Raw genomic sequence first — 19,033 nt, 5'->3', positions numbered from 1 at the left:
GAGATGCTTAATGTGAGTCTGGAAGGAGAGTTTACAGTCTAACCAGACACTTAGGTATTTGTAGTTGTCCACATATTCTAAGTCAGAACCGTCCAGAGTAGTGATGCTGGGCAGGCGGGCAGGTGTGGGCAGCGATCGGTTGAAGAGCATGCATGTAGTTTTACTTGCATTTAAGAGCAGTTGGAGGCCACGGAAAGAGAGTTGTATGGCATTGAAGCTCGTCTGGAGGGTTGTTAACACAGTGTCCAAAGAAGGGCCAAAAATATACAGAATGGTGTCGTCTGCGTAGAGGTGGATCAGAGACTCACCAGCAGCAAGAACGACATCATTGATGTATACAGAGAAAAGAGTCGGCCCGAGGATTGAACCCTGTGGCACCCCCATAGAGACTGCCAGAGGTCCGGACAACAGGCTCTCCGATTTGACACACTGAACTCCGTCTGAGAAGTAGTTGGTGAACCAGGCGAGGCAGTCATTTGAGAAACCAAGGCTGTTGAGTCTGCCGATAATAATGTGGTGATTGACAGAGTCGAAAGCATTGGCCAGGTCGATGAATACATCTGCACAGTATTGTCTCTTATCAATGGCGGTTATGATAAGGTGAAGAGGAGGGAGAGAGAGATGAGATTGAATTGTACTTAAATGTATACTTGCACAAAAATGTTGATAGTTTACTTGCTGGCTTGTGTGTTGTATTCACTGTGGACAATGTTCATCTTGTCGGCTGATGCTGCATGTTCTCAATTTCCCCACCAGTGAGTTATTATATCATGAGAATAGCTGCACATCTGAGTCCAACCACTAGATGTCAGACAAGGCCCAATACATGTGTCCTTGATAAACAACAGGAAGTTCACTGCATAACAACTACATCCTAGATCAGTTTCCCAAAATCGGGGATGCACGTTTTGTTTAATGCCGTAGCACTACACAGCTGATTCAAATAATCAACTAATCATCAAGCTTTCATAATTTGAATCAGCTGTATAGTGTTAAGACAAAAGCCAAAACGTGCACCCCTTGGGGTCCCGAGGATCAAGTTTGGGAAACGCTGTCCTAGAGACTTTTCTCTCTCACATTATAACAATGTAATGTTTTTCTATGTACGTCCAGCGATTCCAGGAAAAATTACAGTAAAACAGAGGGTAAACTATTCTGTCCGGTTCTGATATCATTGTCTTTTGTCCAGGCGACAGCAGGCAGGCAGTAAAGAGGGCCTTTGTTTGGTAGTCTGACTGGAAACCTGAACACTGAGGAAGGGAATTACCATAGTGACTCGTCCCTCATCTCTATCTCGCTTTATCACTTCTCTCTACTCCCCTTCTCTCTCTCTCTCACTCGCTCTTTCTCTCCCTCCCACAATGTGGCTTCGTCTGATGTGCCTTGAAAAAGAACAACAAATCATCACAGTATAATAAGAATATAACAATATGGGCCCGGATGTGTTTACCTGTGAAGTGCAAAGGCTGGGCCAGAGCCAGGACAGCGATGTCTCTGCTGTTGTCGTCTATGTTGGGGTCTACGAAGGGCAGGTAGCTGCTGTGGTACACCACAGTCTTTACCTCAAGAACTCTAACATTCTTATGGGTGAGCTTGTTGTAGATGGAGCCCAGTAACACCCTCCATCGAGACACCTGACGGTTCCTCCTGAGAGAGGACAAACAGAATCCATGAGAAGTGTGTGTAAGCGAGAGAGAGAGAGAGAGAGAGAGAGAGAGAGAGAGAGAGAGAGAGAGAGAGAGAGAGAGATGGAGAGAAAGATTCAGGACTTACTCTGGGAAGCAGTGGGCTGCGCTGACGATCCAGCGGTCTGAGATGATGGAGCCTCCACACTGGTGCACCCCGTCATACTGCAGACTGACCTGCCACGGCCAGCTACCCTGCCTAGCATCTACACCACCCACTATACGGTCCTCTGTCAGACTACGCCTGCCACAGTCTAGACAGACAGAAAGAGAGGGGAGGGAGGGATAGGGAGGAGAAAGAGATATGGATGGGGAGGGAGAAGGAGGAGACAGAGAGAGATAGGGAGGGAGGAGTAAAGAGAGAGGTAAGAGAGAAAGAGGTACAGGAGGAGAGAAAGAGAGATAGGGAGGAGTAAAGCGAGAGGTAAGAGAGAGAGAGGTACAGGAGGAGAGAAAGAGAGATAGGGAGGAGTAAAGAGAGAGGTAAGAGAGAGAGAGGTACAGGAGGAGAGAAAGAGAGATAGGGAGGAGTAAAGAGAGAGGTAAGAGAGAGAGAGGTACAGGAGGAGAGGAAGAGAGATAGGGAGGAGTAAAGAGAGAGGTAAGAGAGAGAGAGGTACAGGAGGAGAAAGAGAGATAGGGAGGAGTAAAGCGAGAGGTAAGAGAGGGAGAGGTACAGGAGGAGAAAGAGAGATAGGGAGGAGTAAAGCGAGAGGTAAGAGAGGGAGAGGTACAGGAGGAGAAAGAGAGATAGGGAGGAGTAAAGCGAGAGGTAAGAGAGGGAGAGGTACAGGAGGAGAAAGAGAGATAGGGAGGAGTAAAGAGAGAGGCAACGGGGGATGCAGGAGAGAGAGAGTTAAGCCATCCTGTACAACTCTCAGGTTGTTTTTCATCACTTTGTGTAAAAAGTTTATCACGGTGTCAGTACCAAACCAAAGCTCTCAGCAGAACTTACCTTGACAAAGCAGATTTAGGACCTGGCCAGTTTCACAGTCACTGAAAAACAAAACAACAACAGTCAGACACAGCAGCCTGGAACACAACATTCCTGCTCTTCTCTACTTTTCAGCCGGCTGCTGCTTTAATAAACACATCCTTCATCTATGAGATATAAGAGTGTTATAAGAATGTCTTACCAGGGATATAGAGACTCTTTGATCTTCTTGCCATAGGTCAGCTCCTTCTCTTTGACACAGAAAAACTCCTCACGGTCGTTACTGCCTTCAGGGATACTGGACACGGAGTAATTCACCATGCTGGAGGAGATATAAGGCATGCATCTCTTTATTACAGAGACTTCTATCACTGACAGATCAGTTGAAAGATCCCTGGCCTAAACCACATGAAGTTGTATAACTTTTTGGGCGACCCGACCAAATTCACATAGCAATGTGAGGTAAAGATCTCTCATTGAAAGGAAGTCTGAGAAGCGGTAGATCCATTCTATATGCACTATTTTTATGCTTCATGTCCTTAAGTTTAGTTTTCGCCTCTTTTTATTTTCAGCTTTGTACACCAGCTGAAAATACAATCTTTTTTGTTTTTGAAAATATATTTCACAGCTGTTAGATTCTCTAAATTATACATTGCTTGCTTTGTGGCCATAAACTGAAATTAGGCAAACCATTAGAATTTTAGCAACCAGGCAAGGGTGGAGCAATTTCTGTGCAGCCTTCTTGCATGGCATAGGGGTATCAGCCCCCCGCACCTCTCTGATTCAGAGGGGTTGGGTTAAATGCGGAAGACACATTTCAGTTGAATGCATTCAGTTGTACAACTGACTAGGTATCCCCCTTTCCCTTTCCTTTTATGATGCTGTAGATAGTGACTCCCACTTTTGGATTTAATCTAAAGCCTTTCATATCACAATCCATCAATCTCCTCACCTGACAAAGCCCATTTCCTCACAGCTGATGTTGGCCAGGAGCTGGTTGGCCTCTGAGGAACAGAGGTGTCTCCACCGTCGCTCGGCCGAGTCAAACACCCGGAGACGTTGGTCCGAGCTTGGATTGGAGTTCACCTGGACTGGGTTGGAGCAATGAAATACTGGATCAAACAAACCATTCTATCGATTCAGATACGATATGAGGTTGGCTTTGGTGGAGTGGTTTCCCTCTCACTTACCATCATATAATCCTGTGTCTTCTTCTCTGATACAAAACGTTACTAGGATTTGAAAAACAAACAAACAAACAAACAAAAGTCAACAACATGTAATATAAAACTGTAAAGTGCATACACACTGTTGATGAAACAGCAAACCTCACAGAGCCTGCAAACAAATCCACTGACTGCAATCAAACAATGTTGGTAATATCTGTACCAAAGATGGGAGGATGAATTAAGATAGTTCACTCAGGCCGTTTACCATTGAAAAAATTGGTCAGTTCCTGTCTACTTAAGGGGGTGGCTCTCCCATAGACACCAATGTGATAGAAACTGGTTCTGGTGTACTTAGTTAATTGACTTCCATTCAAACAGAAAAAAATGAGGGAGTGGGATGTCTCGCTTCCTCTTTTGGCTCTGTCTGTACGATGAAAAAACAAAAACTACATTGCCCACAAAGCACTGCTCATTGCCAAAAGGTACACATCACTACTATGTGAGAGCAGATGCAGAGGTCTCTCACCTACAGCCCAGACAGTAGCTCCAATCCCCCCCAGTAGCACCACGATCAGACACATGCCCGCCACGCGACATGGGGTCAGGAAGGTCACCCCCGCGCCTCCTGTAAAAGACAATACACACAACAAAAACATACCATTACGTTCAACGTCACACTGAAGGTAGTCTGGCCCAGGAGTGTGAAGTTGAACAGCAAGGCACTGGAATGACAAACCACCCTTGCTGTCTCTGCTTTGCGGGCTCCCCTCTCTTCACTGGGATTCTCTACCTCTGACTCTATTAAGGTGGCTGAGTCATTGGCTTGCACGCGCTCTCCCATTCCGTCCCTAGGAGGGGTGCATCACGTTGTGCCAGGCTTTTTTCGGGGGTCTATCTGTCCTATCTGGTGTAATTCTCCTGTCTTATCTAGTGTCCTGTGTGATCTTAAACAACTTCTTGTCAATAGGGGGGCGCTGTTTTCACTTTGGAAAAAATTGTTCCCAAATGAAACGGCCTCGTACTCTTTTCTAGATCATACAATATGCATATTATTATTACTATTGGATAGAAAACACTCAGACGTTTCTAAAACTGTTTGAATTATGTCTGTGAGTAAAAACAGAACTCATTTTGCAGCAAACTTCCATGCAGGAAGTGAAAAATCTGAAAACGAGGCTCTGTTTCAGGGCCTGCCTATTCAATTGCCTTATATTTATCGATATGCATGCACTTCATACGCCTTCCACTAGATGTCAACAGGCAGTGGAAGGTGGAATGGGGTGTCTAGCTCGATCTGAGGTCAAACAAGAGCTTTTGGAGTGGCAGGTCAGGAATTTCCTTTGTCTACCAAGGCGCGCGAAGTACCTCGATATTGTCTTCTGATAAGCGTTCGGTTTACACGGCGAAAATCTCCGGCTCTGATTTTATTTGATACATGTGATAATAACATCGTAAAGTAGGTTTTTTCAACCGAGTTTTATCAGTTTATTCAACGTTTATTGGGACTTTTGGAGTTTTCCGTTCTTAGCTTCGAGAGAAGATGGGAGCGTTATCAACCTTTGCTAGCATTGTGGCGCGAATTCGACAGAAGAAAAGGACATTGTAAAACCAAACAACGATTTATTCTGGACCAAGGACTCCTTGTACAACATTCTGATGGAAGCTCAGCAAAAGTAAGAACAATTTATGATGTTATTTCGTATTTCTGTGGAAAATGTTGATTCCTATTCTTCGCCATTTTGGCGAGCGCTGTCTCGCAATAACGCAAGCTGTATGTTTTGGTAAAGTTATTTTTAAAAATCTAACACGGCGGTTGCATTAAGAACCAGTGTATCTTTCATTTGCTGTACAACATGTATTTTTTAGTAAAGTTTATGATGAGTTCTTTGGTCAGATTAGGTGAGTGTCCAAAATAGCTCCGGACATTCTGGGGAAATGTTGCTACATATTCACAATGTATAGCCACGGTTTGCAGCTCTAAATATGCACATTTTCGAACAAAACATAAGTGTATTGTATAACCTGATGTTATAAGACTGTCATCTGATGAAGTTGTTCAAGGTTAGTGATTCATTTTATATCTTTTGCTGGTTTTTGCGAAAGCTATCTTTGCGGTGAATAAATGCGTTTGTGTGTTTGGCTATTGTAGTAAGCTAATATAATTCTATATTGTCTTTTCGCTGTAAAACACTTAAAAAATCGTAAATATTGGCTGGATTCACAAGCTGTTTATCTTTCATTTGCTGTACACCATGTATTTTTCATAAATGTTTTATGATGAGTATTTTAGTATTTCACGTTGCTCTCTGTAATTATTCTGGCTGCTTTGGGGATATTTTTGATGGTAGCTGCAATGTAAAACTATGATTTATACCTCAAATATGCACATTTTCGAACAAAACATAAATTTATTGTATAACATGTTATAAGACTGTCATCTGATGAAGTTGTTTCTTGGTTAGTGACTAATTCTATCTCTATTTTGTCGGTTTTGTGAAAGCTACCTATGCGGTAGAAACATGGTGAAAATATGCGGTTGTGTGTTTGGCTATTGTGGTTAGCTAATAGAAATACATATTGTGTTTTCGCTGTAAAACATTTTAAAAATCGGAAATGATGGCTGGATTCACAAGCTGTTTATCTTTCATTTGCTGTATTGGACTTGTGATTTCATGAAAATTATATTATATGATATCCCTGTCCCGTTAGGCTAGGCTATGCTAGTCAGCTTTTTTGATGAGGAGGATCCCGGATCCGGGAGAGAGAAGTGGTAGAGGTTTTAAGTACGCTTCTTCTAATTCTTCAATCTCTCTCTCTACCCATCCAGAGGACCTGAGCCCCATGCCTCAGGACTACCGGGCCTGATGACTCCTGGCTTTCCTCGTCCCCAGTCCACCTGGTTGTGCTACTGATCCAGTTTCTGCTGTTCTGCCTGCGGTTATAGAACCCTGATCTGTTCACTGGTCGTGCTAACTTGTCCCAGACCTGCTGTTTCGACCCTCGCTCTCCCTCTCTCTCTCTCCCCTTCTTGCTCTCTCTCTCTCTCTCTCTCTACCACACCTGCTGTCTCGACAATGCTCGGCTATGAAAAGACAACTGACCATGCTGGTCATCTATGAACGTTTAAACATCTTGAAGAACGATCTGGCCTTAATGGCCATGTACTCTTATAATCTCCACCAGGCACAGCGAGAAGAGGACAGGCCACCCCTCACAGCCTAGTTCCTTTCTAGGTTTCTTACTAGGTTCCTGCCTTTCTAGGGAGTTTTTCCTAGCCACCACGCTTTTACATCTATTACATCTGCATTGCTTGCTCTCTGGGGTTTTAGGCTGGGTTTCTGTATAAGCAATTTGTGACTGCTGATGTAAAAAGGGCTTTATAAATAAATGTGATTGATTGATTGACATTTACTCCTGATGTGCTGACCTGTTGCAGCCTCTAAAACCACTGTGATTATTATTTGACCCTGCTGGTCATCTATGAACATTTGAACATCTTGAAGAAGTGAAAGTGTTTTAATCAGATAGGTAAAAAGGAAGAGAGAGTGTCATAATAACACACTGGCAAATTGGCACATTGCAAAAGTACAAATGAATAGGATCAATAGTCCAAAGTCTGCTCCATTTCCATAGAGCTAAAACAAACTGCAAGCTTGATTTCAGTGCCATCTCAAGCCCCAACAAATTGTCACTGTGTCCCTAGCTAGAACACAAGGTTGGGCAGAATGAGAGGTCATTTCATTACATTAAATTGCTGATGATGATGAAAGGTCCATGAACTGACCAGTCACTAACTGTTAAAGTTTGGTTTAACCAAAACAAAGCCACACTTGATTATTCAAGCACTGTTTACAACTTAAGTCACACGTGTGAGACACACATATGCGCCGCACACACACACACAAACACACACTTGTTATACTATCCTTGTGAGTACTTCTGGTCCCCACAAGGATAGCAAAACCAAACCAAACACACACACACACACACACACACACACACACACACACACACACACACACACACACACACACACACACACACACACACACACACACACACACACACACACACACACACACGCATATATCTGCTTTGTTTGCAGACAGGTATCTGAGGCGCAGAGAGTGGAGTTCTGGAGTGATCATTAACCTTGCAGGCTGGCCAGCCAGCTTCAGCCTGTGTGGAGACATGCCACACACCAGACCAAACCAGCAGAGCAGACCAGCAGAGACACTGACTGACAGCAAGGCATGATAAGCTCCTGACTGAGTGCAAACAAACACACTGTCTGCGTGTGGATCCAACTCAGGCCTAACACAGGTCTATAAGAATGCTCTGTAGGTAATACACAGGTCTATAAGTCTGTTATTACTGTGTAGGTATTCACAAGTCTTTATGTATGCTATAGGGCCAAGACATTTTACTGATCTGGTCATGTGGCCCTAGCTATGTGGGCAATACACCAGTCTGACGGACGCTTAGGAACAATCTCCTAATCGCCTATTGGGCATCAATACATGACCGATAGTGAGGACATCATTCAACCATTCGACACCAACAACACAAACAGTTGCACCATATTTCACATTTTAGTCATTTAGCAGACACTCTTATCCTGAGCGACTTACAGGAGCAATTAGGGTTAAATGCCTTGCTCAAAGGCACAGACAGATGTTTTACTTAGTCGGCTCGGGGATTCGAACTAGCAACCTTTTAGTTACCAACGCTCTTAACAGCTAGGTTACCTGCCACCCACTACCTGGATCACCCTAGCTGCCTGTACAAGTAGAGTCTGCCAGATGAGCATGTCTCTTATCAACAACATAACACTGTTTCCCATTGTGCCTTATGCAGGGAAACGAGCATCAACCTGATACTCTGCCAATTAAAAGAGAGGAAAATCAACATCGCACACAAAGGAGGGAGACTGGAATTCAGTGAGAAAACACTGGGGGTCCTGTAAGGCCATGGGGTCGCCGTCTGTACTCACTACCACAGGATATGGGCACAGTTTACAGGCAGCTGATGGCTCTTCCTTAAGTGATGGGGAAATCCTCCACTTTTTTCTCCCTTACTCACCACTTTCAATCAGTGTGGACCATGCATCAACAATAAGATACATGGGTTTCTACTGAGAGGGCATTAAAAGAATAACATCAAGTACTGTTGCTCTTTAACACGGTGAAAATTAAGATGTACAAATGTATTTGAAGGCTTTTGTATACTGCACGGTTTTTAAAACACACAGTTGACCTGCATAACATACAGTGAAGCTCTGTTAGTGTGATGACTGTACATTATATAATAAAATGGACTATTTTCAAACAATAACAGATGTTTTGGTGCAGTCACCTATGGCAACCCCAGAGAACCCTTACTCAGCACATGTTATAGGCTGCTGATTCAAGGGCTTTTCCAGATATCAGTCTGGAGCCATGATACACTGGCTCGTGGGTGTGCTTGTTTTTGTTCCAACCCAGCACTAACACGCATGAAGACCATGATTAGTTGATTGTTTGAAACAGGTACGGTCTAGAGAGCAGAACCCTTCATACCCAGTCGCATTGCAGAACCCTGCACTACAGATTTAAATTAGAACATTCCTTCTCTGTACAAAAGCGATTCTCAACCTAGTTGACTTTCAGGAGACATTCTACTTCGAACAAAAATGTTCTGCAACCACAAAACCCATCCCTAACCCATCCACCTATATCCTATGAGGCCGTATCAGTAGATTAATGTGTTAGTGTTCCTGCCCAGGACTCTCTGTAATGACAGGGGTGAGGAAGGAACCACAGATCCTATTGACATAACCAGATCTTGTCTGGTTAGGGCTGACTTTATCTCAGGCCAGTCTCCCTTCCAGTATTCCAGCTGCTGGTTCCAAGAAAGCCCCACATTTCCTAAACCCACTCCAGTGGATCCTGGAGTCACAGGCCTGGAGCTGGAGAACAAGCCCTGCTATTGTTTTAGCCTCTACCTGAGTACATCCGGTGTGTGAGAAATACACATCTCCTTTGCTTCAATAAGGTGAAAGGCCGAGTTACCTTGTGTCTCTCTCAGGAAGATTGTATTCTGCCTCATTTCACAATAGAAAGATCATTTCATAAAGATACATCTGTTTCAGAACTGTGACTAAAATGTCTCACACAACAATCAATGAGTCATGGAATGTCACAAATTAGCAGTTTCAGCAACTAAACCACAGATAGAGACCACAGTGTTGTACACCTCAGCCCACACCTCAACCCAGACCAAAACGAAACCAGACAACACAACAATCACCAGTCATGCTGTAACTGTTTCAGCTACACTGTACAGGATCAACTCAGAAGGAGACTGAGATGTTGTTCATTGGATGGTGACTCGGGTTTGACAATGGCTTTACATTGAAACATAGATTCTGTCAGAGTCCTGGTGAGCATCTCTCTACAAGACTCACGGAAGTGTCCATGCTTGAGAACTTAGGAGCATTTTTAATTCTCCAAATTAAAAGCCACACAATAAATGATGCTATGTCTGGTAAAAAGCAAACAGTATAATTGTGGTCTAAAAAATATGTGAAACTCAAGATTACTGTACCCTTGTTATTACCACCGTTTTGATTATTTGTCAGTACATACAGGTATAGCTTTCGAAATACTGAGTAAAGCTCATGATTAGGATCACCTACTACTAGTGATAATTAGATAACAAAGAAATACTGATATGAGCAGTCAAAAAACATTTCACAAGGATGATGAGGTTCCAAGCCAGGTACACTTGGCCCTTTATCTTATCTGTCATTCCATAAACATAATCACACAAGACATTACAGTGTCATAAAGATAGAAAGAGAGTAGCCAAGATGGCGTAGCAGTCAGACGTCTTTGTCCTGTCGTGTCCCTTGTATATATCTTTTTACATCTTTTTCTTCACATATCTTTTAAAATATTTTCATTAACCTCAACTTCTGAAAACTCTCCTGCAACCCGCCTCACCCAATGTGGCGTGGTCCTGCTTTTTTCTAAAGTATTTCTATTTACTTCGGATCTGGAATCCCTCAACTGAAGCTAGCTAACTACCTACCAGCTATCAGTCAGCAAACCATTACTAGCGGTCATCAGGTAACCTTTAGCTCGGAAAGCTCTCGCCAGTTCGAACAACGTGACTCAAACCAGACCATAACGGACCTATTTCTCTCCATATCCCCAGATTCCTACTGCAAACTCTGAACATTTTCATCTGGATCTTCGCAACTTGCTAACCGCAATCCCGGGTGACCACTCCTGGCTAGCGTTTCCATCCCGGAGCAAGCAGCAATTAGCCTGAACCTAGCCCGGCCAGGGCTCCTGTGCTACCACCGAAGCCCACTCCTGGGCTACAATATCCGGACACCTTCTACTGCCGGTACGGGGCACGGAACCCCGCCGATCCTCTACGACTGGAATACCGACATAATCTGCCTGACGATTCCAACAGGCCCCTCAGGCGCGACGCACGCTGAAGGCCCATTCTGCTAACATGCTAGGCCTGCTAGCTACCTAGAGATACTTGGAACCCTACTAATTCCACGACTGGTCTATCGAGGTCACCGCACGAAGAGGCAAAAACAGACTTACCCCCATCTGCTAACTGCTAGCTTGCGTGCCCCAGTCTGCTAGCTGCTAACGTTAGCTTGCCTGCCCCGGTCTGCTAACTGCTAGCCCCTGCTAACTGCTTGCTTGTTTAGCCCCGGCCTACTAACTGTTAGCTTGTTAGCATCGGCCTGCTAACTGTCTGAATCGCCGTGTCCCCAGTCAGCCCAACCACTCACTGGACCCATATGTTCACTTGGCTACGCATGCCTCTCTCTAATATCAATATGCCTCGTCCATTACTGTCCTGGTTAGTGATTACTGTCTTATTTCACTGTAGAGCCTCTAGCCCTGCTCAATATGCCTTAACCAACCATGTTGTTCCACCTCCTACATATGCGATGACATCACCTGGTTTAAACATCTCTAGAGACTATATCTCTCTCATCATTACTCAATGCCTAGGTTTACCTCCAATGTACTCACATCCTACCTTAGCTTTGTCTGTACACTATGCCTTGAATCTATGCTATCGTGCCCAGAAACCTGCTCCTTTTACTCTCTGTTCCGAATGTGCTAGACGACCAGTTCGTATAGCATTTAGCCGTACCCTACTTCTCCTCTGTTCCTCTGGTGATGTAGAGGTTAATCCAGGTCCTGCAGTGCCTAGCTCCACTCCCACTTCCCAGTTGCTCTCATTTGTTGACTTGGTTTCATGCATGTTAACATAGAAGCTTACTCCCTAAGTTTGTTTTACTCACTGCTTTAGCACACTCTGCCAACCCGGATGTCTTAGCCATGTCTGAATCCTGGCTTAGGAAAACCACCAAAAACCCTGAAATCTCCATCGCTAACTATAACATTTTCCGCCAAGGTAGAACTGCCAAAGGGGGCGGTGTTGCAATCTACTGCAAAGATAGCCTGCAGAGTTCTGTATTACTATCCAAGTCTGTACCCAAACAATTCAAGCTTCTACTTCAAAAAATTCACCTTTCCAGAAACAAGTCTCTCACTGTTGCCGCTTGCTATAAACCTCCCTCTGCCCCCAGCTGTGCCCTCAATACCATATGTGAATTGATTGCCCCCCATCTATCTTCTGAGCTCGTGGTACTAGGTGACCTAAACTGGAACATGCTTAACACCCCGGCCATCCTACAATCTAAGCTTGATGCCCTCAATCTCACACAAATTATCAATGAACCTACCAGGTACAACTCCAAATCCGTAAACACGGGCACCCTCATAGATGTCATCCTAATTAACTCGCCCTCCAAATACACTTCTGCTGTTTACAATCAAGATCTCAGCAATCACTGCCTCATTGCCTGCATCCGTGATGGGTCTGCGACCAAACGACCACCCCTCATCACTGTCAAACGCTCCCTAAAACACTTCTGCGAGCAGGCCTTTCTAATCGACCTGGCCGGGGTATCCTGGAATGACATTGACCTCATCCCGTCAGTAGATGATGCCTGGCTATTCATTAAAAGTGCCTTCCTCACCATCTTAAATAAGCATGCCCCATTCCAAAAATTTTGAACTAGGAATAGATATAGTCCTTGGTTCACTCCAGACCTGTCTACCCTTGACCAGCACAAAAACATCCTGTGGCGTTCTGCATTAGCATCGAATAGCCCCCGTGATATGCAACTTTTCAGGGATGTTAGGAACAAATATACACAGGCAGTTAGGAAAGCTAAGGCTAGCTTTTTCAAACAGAAATTTGCATCCTGTTGTATTAACTCAAAAAAGTTCTGGGACACTGTAATGTCCATGGAGAATAAGAGCACCTCCTCCCAGCTGCCCACTGCTCTGAGGCTAGGAAACACTGTCACCACCGATAAATCCACTGTAATTGAGAATTTCAATAAGCATTTCTCTACGGCTGGCCATGCTTTCCACCTGGCTACCCCTACCCCGGTCAACTAACCGGCACCCTCCACAGCAACCCGCCAAAGCAACCCGCCAAAGCCCCCACCATTTCTCCTTCACCCAAATCCAGATCTGAAAGAGCTGCAAAATCTGGACCCCTACAAATCAGCCGGGCTAGTCAATCTGGAACCTCTCTTTCTAAAATGATCTGCCGAAATTGTTGCAACCCCTATTACTAGCCTGTTCAACCTCTCTTTCGTATCGTCTGAGATTCCCAAAGATTGGAAAGCTGCCGCGGTCATCCCACTCTTCAAAAGGGGTGACACTCTAGACCCAAACTGCTACAGACCTATATCTATCCTACCCTGTCTTTCTAAGGTCTTCAAAAGCCAAGTTAACAAACAGATTACCGACCATTTAGAATCCCACCGTAACTTCTCCGCTATGCAATCTGGTTTCAGAGCTGGTCATGGGTGCACCTCAGCCACGCTCAAGGTCCTAAACGACATCATAACCGCCATTGATAAGAGACATTACTGTGCAGCCGTATTCATCGACCTGGCCAAGGCTTTCGACTCAGTCAATCACCACATTCTTATTGGCAGACTTGACAGCCTTGGTTTCTCAAATGATTGCCTCGCCTGGTTCACCAACTACTTCTCTGATAGAGTTCAGTGTGTCAAATCGGAGGGCCTGTTGTCCGGACCTCTGGCAGTCACTATGGGGGTGCCACAGGGTTCAATCCTTGGGCCGACTCTCTTCTCTGTATACATCAATGATGTTGCTCTTGCTGCTGGTGATTCTCTGATACACCTCTACGCAGATGACACCATTCTGTATACTTCTGGCCCCTCTTGGACACTGTGTTAACTAACCTCCAGACGAGCTTCAATGCCATACAACTCTCCTTCCGTGGCCTCCAACTGCTTTTAAACGCAAGTAAAACTAAATGCATGCTATTCAACCGATCACTGCCCGCACCTGCTTGCCCGTCCAGCATCACTACTCTGGACGGCTCTGACTTAGAATACGTGGACAACTACAAATACCTAGGTGTCTGGTTAGATTGTAAACTCTCCTTCCAAACTCACATTAAGCATCTCCAATGCAAAATTAAATCTAGAATCGGCTTCCTATATCGCAACAAAGCATCCTTCACTCATGCTGCCAAACATACCCTTGTAAAACTAACCATCCTACCGCTATAAAATAGCCTCCAACCCTCTACTCAACAAACTGGATGCAGTCTATCACAGTGCCATCCGTTTTGTCACCAAAGCCCCATACACTACCCACCATTGTGAACTGTATGCTCTCGTTGGCTGGCCCTCGCTTCATACTCGTCGCCAAACCCACTGGCTACAGGTTATCTACAAGTCTCTGCTAGGTAAAGCTCCGCCTTATCTCAGCTCACTGGTCACCATAGCAGCACCCACTCGTAGCACGCGCTCCAGCAGGTATATCTCACTGGTCACCCCCAAAGCCAATTCCTCCTTTGGTCGTCTTTCCTTCCAGTTCTCTGCTTCCAATGACAGGAACGAACTGCAAAAATCTCTGAAGCTGGAGACTCATATCTCCCTCACTAGCTTTAAGCACCAGCTGTCAGAGCAGCTCACAGATCACTGCACCTGTACATAGCCCATCTGTAATTAGCCCATCCAACTACCTCATCCCCATACTGTTATCTATTTTATTTATTTTTGCTCCTTTACACCCCAGTATCTCTACTTGTACACTCATCTTCTGCACATCTACCATTCCAGTGTTTAATTGCTATATTGTAATTACTTTGCCACCATGTCCTATTTATTGCCTTAACTCCCTTATCTTACCTCATTTGCACTCACTGTATATAGACTTTTTGTTTTCTTTGTTCTACTGTATTATTGACTGGATGTTTTGTTTATTCCATGTGTAACTCTGTGTTGTTCTATGTGTCGAATTGCTTTGCTTTATCTTGGCCAGGTCGCAGTTGCAAATGAGAACTTGTTCTCAACTAGCCTACCTGGTTAAATAAAGGTTAAATAAATAAATAAATAAAAATAAGGTGTATGGTCTGCTACTTCAACTGAAGAGACAGTTGAGAAGTGAATGCAAGAACCCAATGGATTTAGTAAACATTGTTAAATGAGTGATAATGGTGAAGGATAATGTTCTCCGTTCAGAAAGAACTCTAGACGCCCCAATTAGATAGTAAAAGAGGTTCCTTGTGTTATAGATAACAATATATTTGAAGTCGGAAGTTTACATACACCTTAGCTAAATACATTTAAACTCAGTTTTTCACAATTCCTGACATTTAATCCTAGTAAAAATTCCCCGTCTTAGGTCAGTTAGGATGAAGAATGTGAAATGTCAGAATAATAGTGGAGAGAATGATTTGTTTCAGCTTTTATTTCTTTCATCACATTCCCAGTGGGTCAGAAATTTACATACACTCAATTAGTATTTGGTAGCATTGCCTTTAAATTGTATATCTTGGGTCAAACGATTTGGGTAGCCTTCCACAAGCTTCCCACAATAAGTTGGGTGAATTTCGGCCCATTCCTCCTGAGTCAGGTTTGTAGGCCTCCTTGGTCGCACATGCTTTTTCAGTTCTGCCCACACATTTTCTATAGGATTGAGGTCAGGGCTTTGTGATGGCCACTCCAATACCTTGACTTTGTTGTCCTTAAGCTTTGGAAGTATGCTTGTGGTCATTGTCCCTTTGGAAGACCCATTTGCGACCAAGCTTTAGCTTCCTGACTGATGACTTGAGATGTTGCTTCAATATATCCACATAATTTTCCTGCCTCATGATGCCATCTATTTTGTGAAGTGCACCAGTCCCTCCTGCAGCAAAGCACCACCACAACATGATGCTGCCACCCCTGTGCTTCACGGTTGGGATGGTATTCTTCGGCTTGCAAGCCTCCCCCTTTTTCCTCCAAACACAACAATGGTCATTATGGCCAAAAAGTTATATTTTAGTTTTTTATGGCGGTTTTTGAGCAGTGGCTTCTTCCTTGCTGAGCGGCCTTTCAGGTTATGTCGATATAGGACTCGTTTTACTGTGGATATAGATATTTTTGTACCCGTTTCCTCCAGCATCTTCACAAGGTCCTTTGCTGTTCTTCTGGGATTAATTTGCACTTTTCGCACCAAAGTACGTTCATCTCTAGGAGACAGAACGTGTCTCCTTCCTGAGCGGTATGACGGCTGTGTTACGTCTCTCGTCGGAAGGCATGGACCAAAACGTAGCGTTGTAAGTGTTCATGATTCTTTATTACTCAAAAACACTCAAACAAAATAACAAAGTGAAAAAACGGAACAGTTCTGTCAGGTGCAGACACTAAACAGAAAATAACTACCCACAAACACAGGTGGGAAAAAAGGCTGCCTAATTATGATTCCCAATCAGAGACAACAATAGACAGCTGCCTCTGATTGGGAACCACACTCGGCCAAAAACAAAGAAATAGACCACATAGAATGCCCACCCTAATCACACCCTGGCCTAACCAAAATAGAGAAAAAAAACTCTCTATGGCCAGGGCGTGACAGGCTGCGTGGTCTCATGGTGTTTATACTTGCACACTATTGTTTGTACAGATGAACGTGGTACCTTCAAGCGTTTGGAAATTGCTCCCAAGGATGAACCAGACTTGTGGAGGTCTATATTTTTTTTGCCGAGGTCTTGGCTGTTTTCTTTTGATTTTCCCATGATGTCAAGCAAAGAGGCACTGAGTTTAAAGGTAGGCCTTGAGGTACATCCACAGGTACACCTCCAATTGACTCAAATGATGTAAATTAGCCAATCAGAAGCTTCTAAAGCCATGACATAATTTTCTGGAATTTTCCAAGCTGTTTAAAGGCACAGTCAATTTAGTGTATGTAAACTTCTGACCCACTGGAATTGTGATACAATGAATTATAAGTGAAATAATCTGTCTGTAAATAATTGTTGGAAAAATGACTTGTGTCATGAACAAAGTAGATGAACTAACCGACTTGCCAAAACTATAGTTTGTTAACAAGAAATGTGTGGCATGGTTGAAAAACTATTTTTAATGACTCCAACCTAAGTGTATGTAAACTTCCGACTTCAACTGTAAATACTCAAAACAATTCTAAACAGAATCAAAGACGCATGGATAAAGTATCACTGAACTCTTAGAAAAATGGGTTCCTAAAGGGTTCTTTGGCTGTCCCCATACGATAACCCTTTTAATGTAGGTTCCAGGTAGAACCCTTTTTGGTTCCAGGTAGAACACTTTTGGGTTCCATGTAGAATCCTCTGGGCACATAGAACCCATAGGGTTCTACCTGGAACAAAAAAGTGTTCTTCAAAGGGTTTTCCTATGGGGACAGCACCTTTTTTTCTAAGAGTGTGTGTACTTTAATAAAACCAAAATTCTTTACAAGATCTTCGTCAAAAACAGACTGTACAAAGAAAAAACATTTTTTTTAAAAGGTTCCTAATCTCGATCACAAACTCGACACCACAAAAGGTAGCTTACCCCATCAAACATCAAGCAGTGGCCAGTTCTATTAATCTTTAACACTGAGTTCTTCTGATGTCAAATATAGAGGGAAAAATGTGGCAAGCACAATGTCTGGATGTGTGTGGACAACTCACCGTTCTTTTTCTCAGTCATTTCTTCTCGCTCAAAAGTAGAAAATGAAAAGAGTTAGCTGAAGTTCAGGGTGGCCCTGCTTCACAGCTCCTGTGATGGTCAACTTGCCACCCAGTCTTATTCCCAGCCTGTATAAATAGATAGCACAGAACATAAACGTTAATACACTTTTTGGCTGGAGAGAGGTGGGTTAAACAAGTTAAATAAACCAAAGGGCAAAGTGAGTTGTTTTTAGCAGATTTGACTAATAGACTAGGCTGAAGGGGAATTGTTATTTTTCTATGGAATAAATGTGTAATAAACATGTCTCTACTGATGAGTGGTAGCTATATTGTAATTTACCACAGATTTAGGATATGCTGTTTCTCCCCAGTATGCATACTAGCTAGCTACCAATAGGCCTACCATCCAGCATAGAATGATTAGGCCTACATACCTTTTATATCGAGAAACTCATAACAATCACCCTTAGACGTGAACACTGGACAGAATGTAACTGTTACTTTTCCATAGCTATGTTCATGATCAAAAACAACTCGATGCTTTAAAATTACAGAGTAGTAGGTTACTCAAAATCCACACCATTCTCAGAGCACTCACCTCTCTTTTGCAACAGGTGTATGATTGCTTGTCAAGTCAAGCGTAAAAAAAATGAAGTTACAATCTCGGCGATTACTCTCGAGGCTCGCTGTTCCCTCCGGGGTAGCAGTACGAATAGGCTGTAAACTCCACCATGGATATTCCCAATTCTTCGACAAGTGGTTGTATGGCTACGAAGAGTACGAAAAGAAAACGTTCCCCACTTTCTCCCCTTCTGCGAAAGAAAACAGTTTTCCGTTCAAAACTGAAAATAAAATACAATTTCCTATAGATAAAACGTGTAGCTACCAAAGTATTTACACAGTTGTTTTTTCTGTAAAAACAAGACTGCTCAGCAGTTCAACTTGTTCAACTCCCGGTTCTGCGCTCATAGCCTTTTAGAAACGGTCAAGGTAGTGCACAGGTGACGTCATGAGATATCAGACAAATGGCACCTGCAGAGCAGAGCACAGGCTTAAAGCCCTTTTGTTTTTAAAGACCATGGTTAATCAAGTGTAACTGTTAACAACCCCTTCAACTGATTTACCGTTTCCTAGTTCTACATTTATGTGTTAAGTTCAGGTAATGTTCCAGGTGCAATAGACCAAAGTGCATTGAA

The 19,033-nt window shown here is 43.5% G+C and overlaps 1 protein-coding gene across 1 annotated transcript in view; it reads right to left on the bottom strand.

Annotated features, from left to right (window-relative positions):
- LOC139573450 (serine protease hepsin-like) overlaps positions 1-18,821 on the bottom strand; it is a 28,044-nt gene extending 9,223 nt beyond the window's left edge. The window contains exons 1-9 of the mRNA XM_071396904.1: positions 18,436-18,821; positions 17,838-17,963; positions 4,315-4,413; positions 3,810-3,851; positions 3,572-3,710; positions 2,822-2,941; positions 2,641-2,681; positions 1,774-1,939; positions 1,451-1,647 (exon numbers count right to left, since the gene is read on the bottom strand). Coding sequence (XP_071253005.1) covers positions 1,451-1,647; positions 1,774-1,939; positions 2,641-2,681; positions 2,822-2,941; positions 3,572-3,710; positions 3,810-3,851; positions 4,315-4,413; positions 17,838-17,856 — 823 coding nt within the window. The 5' untranslated portion in view covers positions 17,857-17,963; positions 18,436-18,821. The remainder of the gene's footprint in view (positions 1-1,450; positions 1,648-1,773; positions 1,940-2,640; positions 2,682-2,821; positions 2,942-3,571; positions 3,711-3,809; positions 3,852-4,314; positions 4,414-17,837; positions 17,964-18,435) is intronic.
- Positions 18,822-19,033: the final 212 nt, after the last annotated feature.

This window comes from Salvelinus alpinus, chromosome 4 (genome assembly GCF_045679555.1).
Source record: "Salvelinus alpinus chromosome 4, SLU_Salpinus.1, whole genome shotgun sequence".
Classification (NCBI taxonomy): Eukaryota; Metazoa; Chordata; class Actinopteri; order Salmoniformes; family Salmonidae; genus Salvelinus; species Salvelinus alpinus.
The sequence above is the reverse complement of the archived record's forward strand: the minus strand, read 5'-3'. Positions and strand labels throughout refer to the sequence as shown.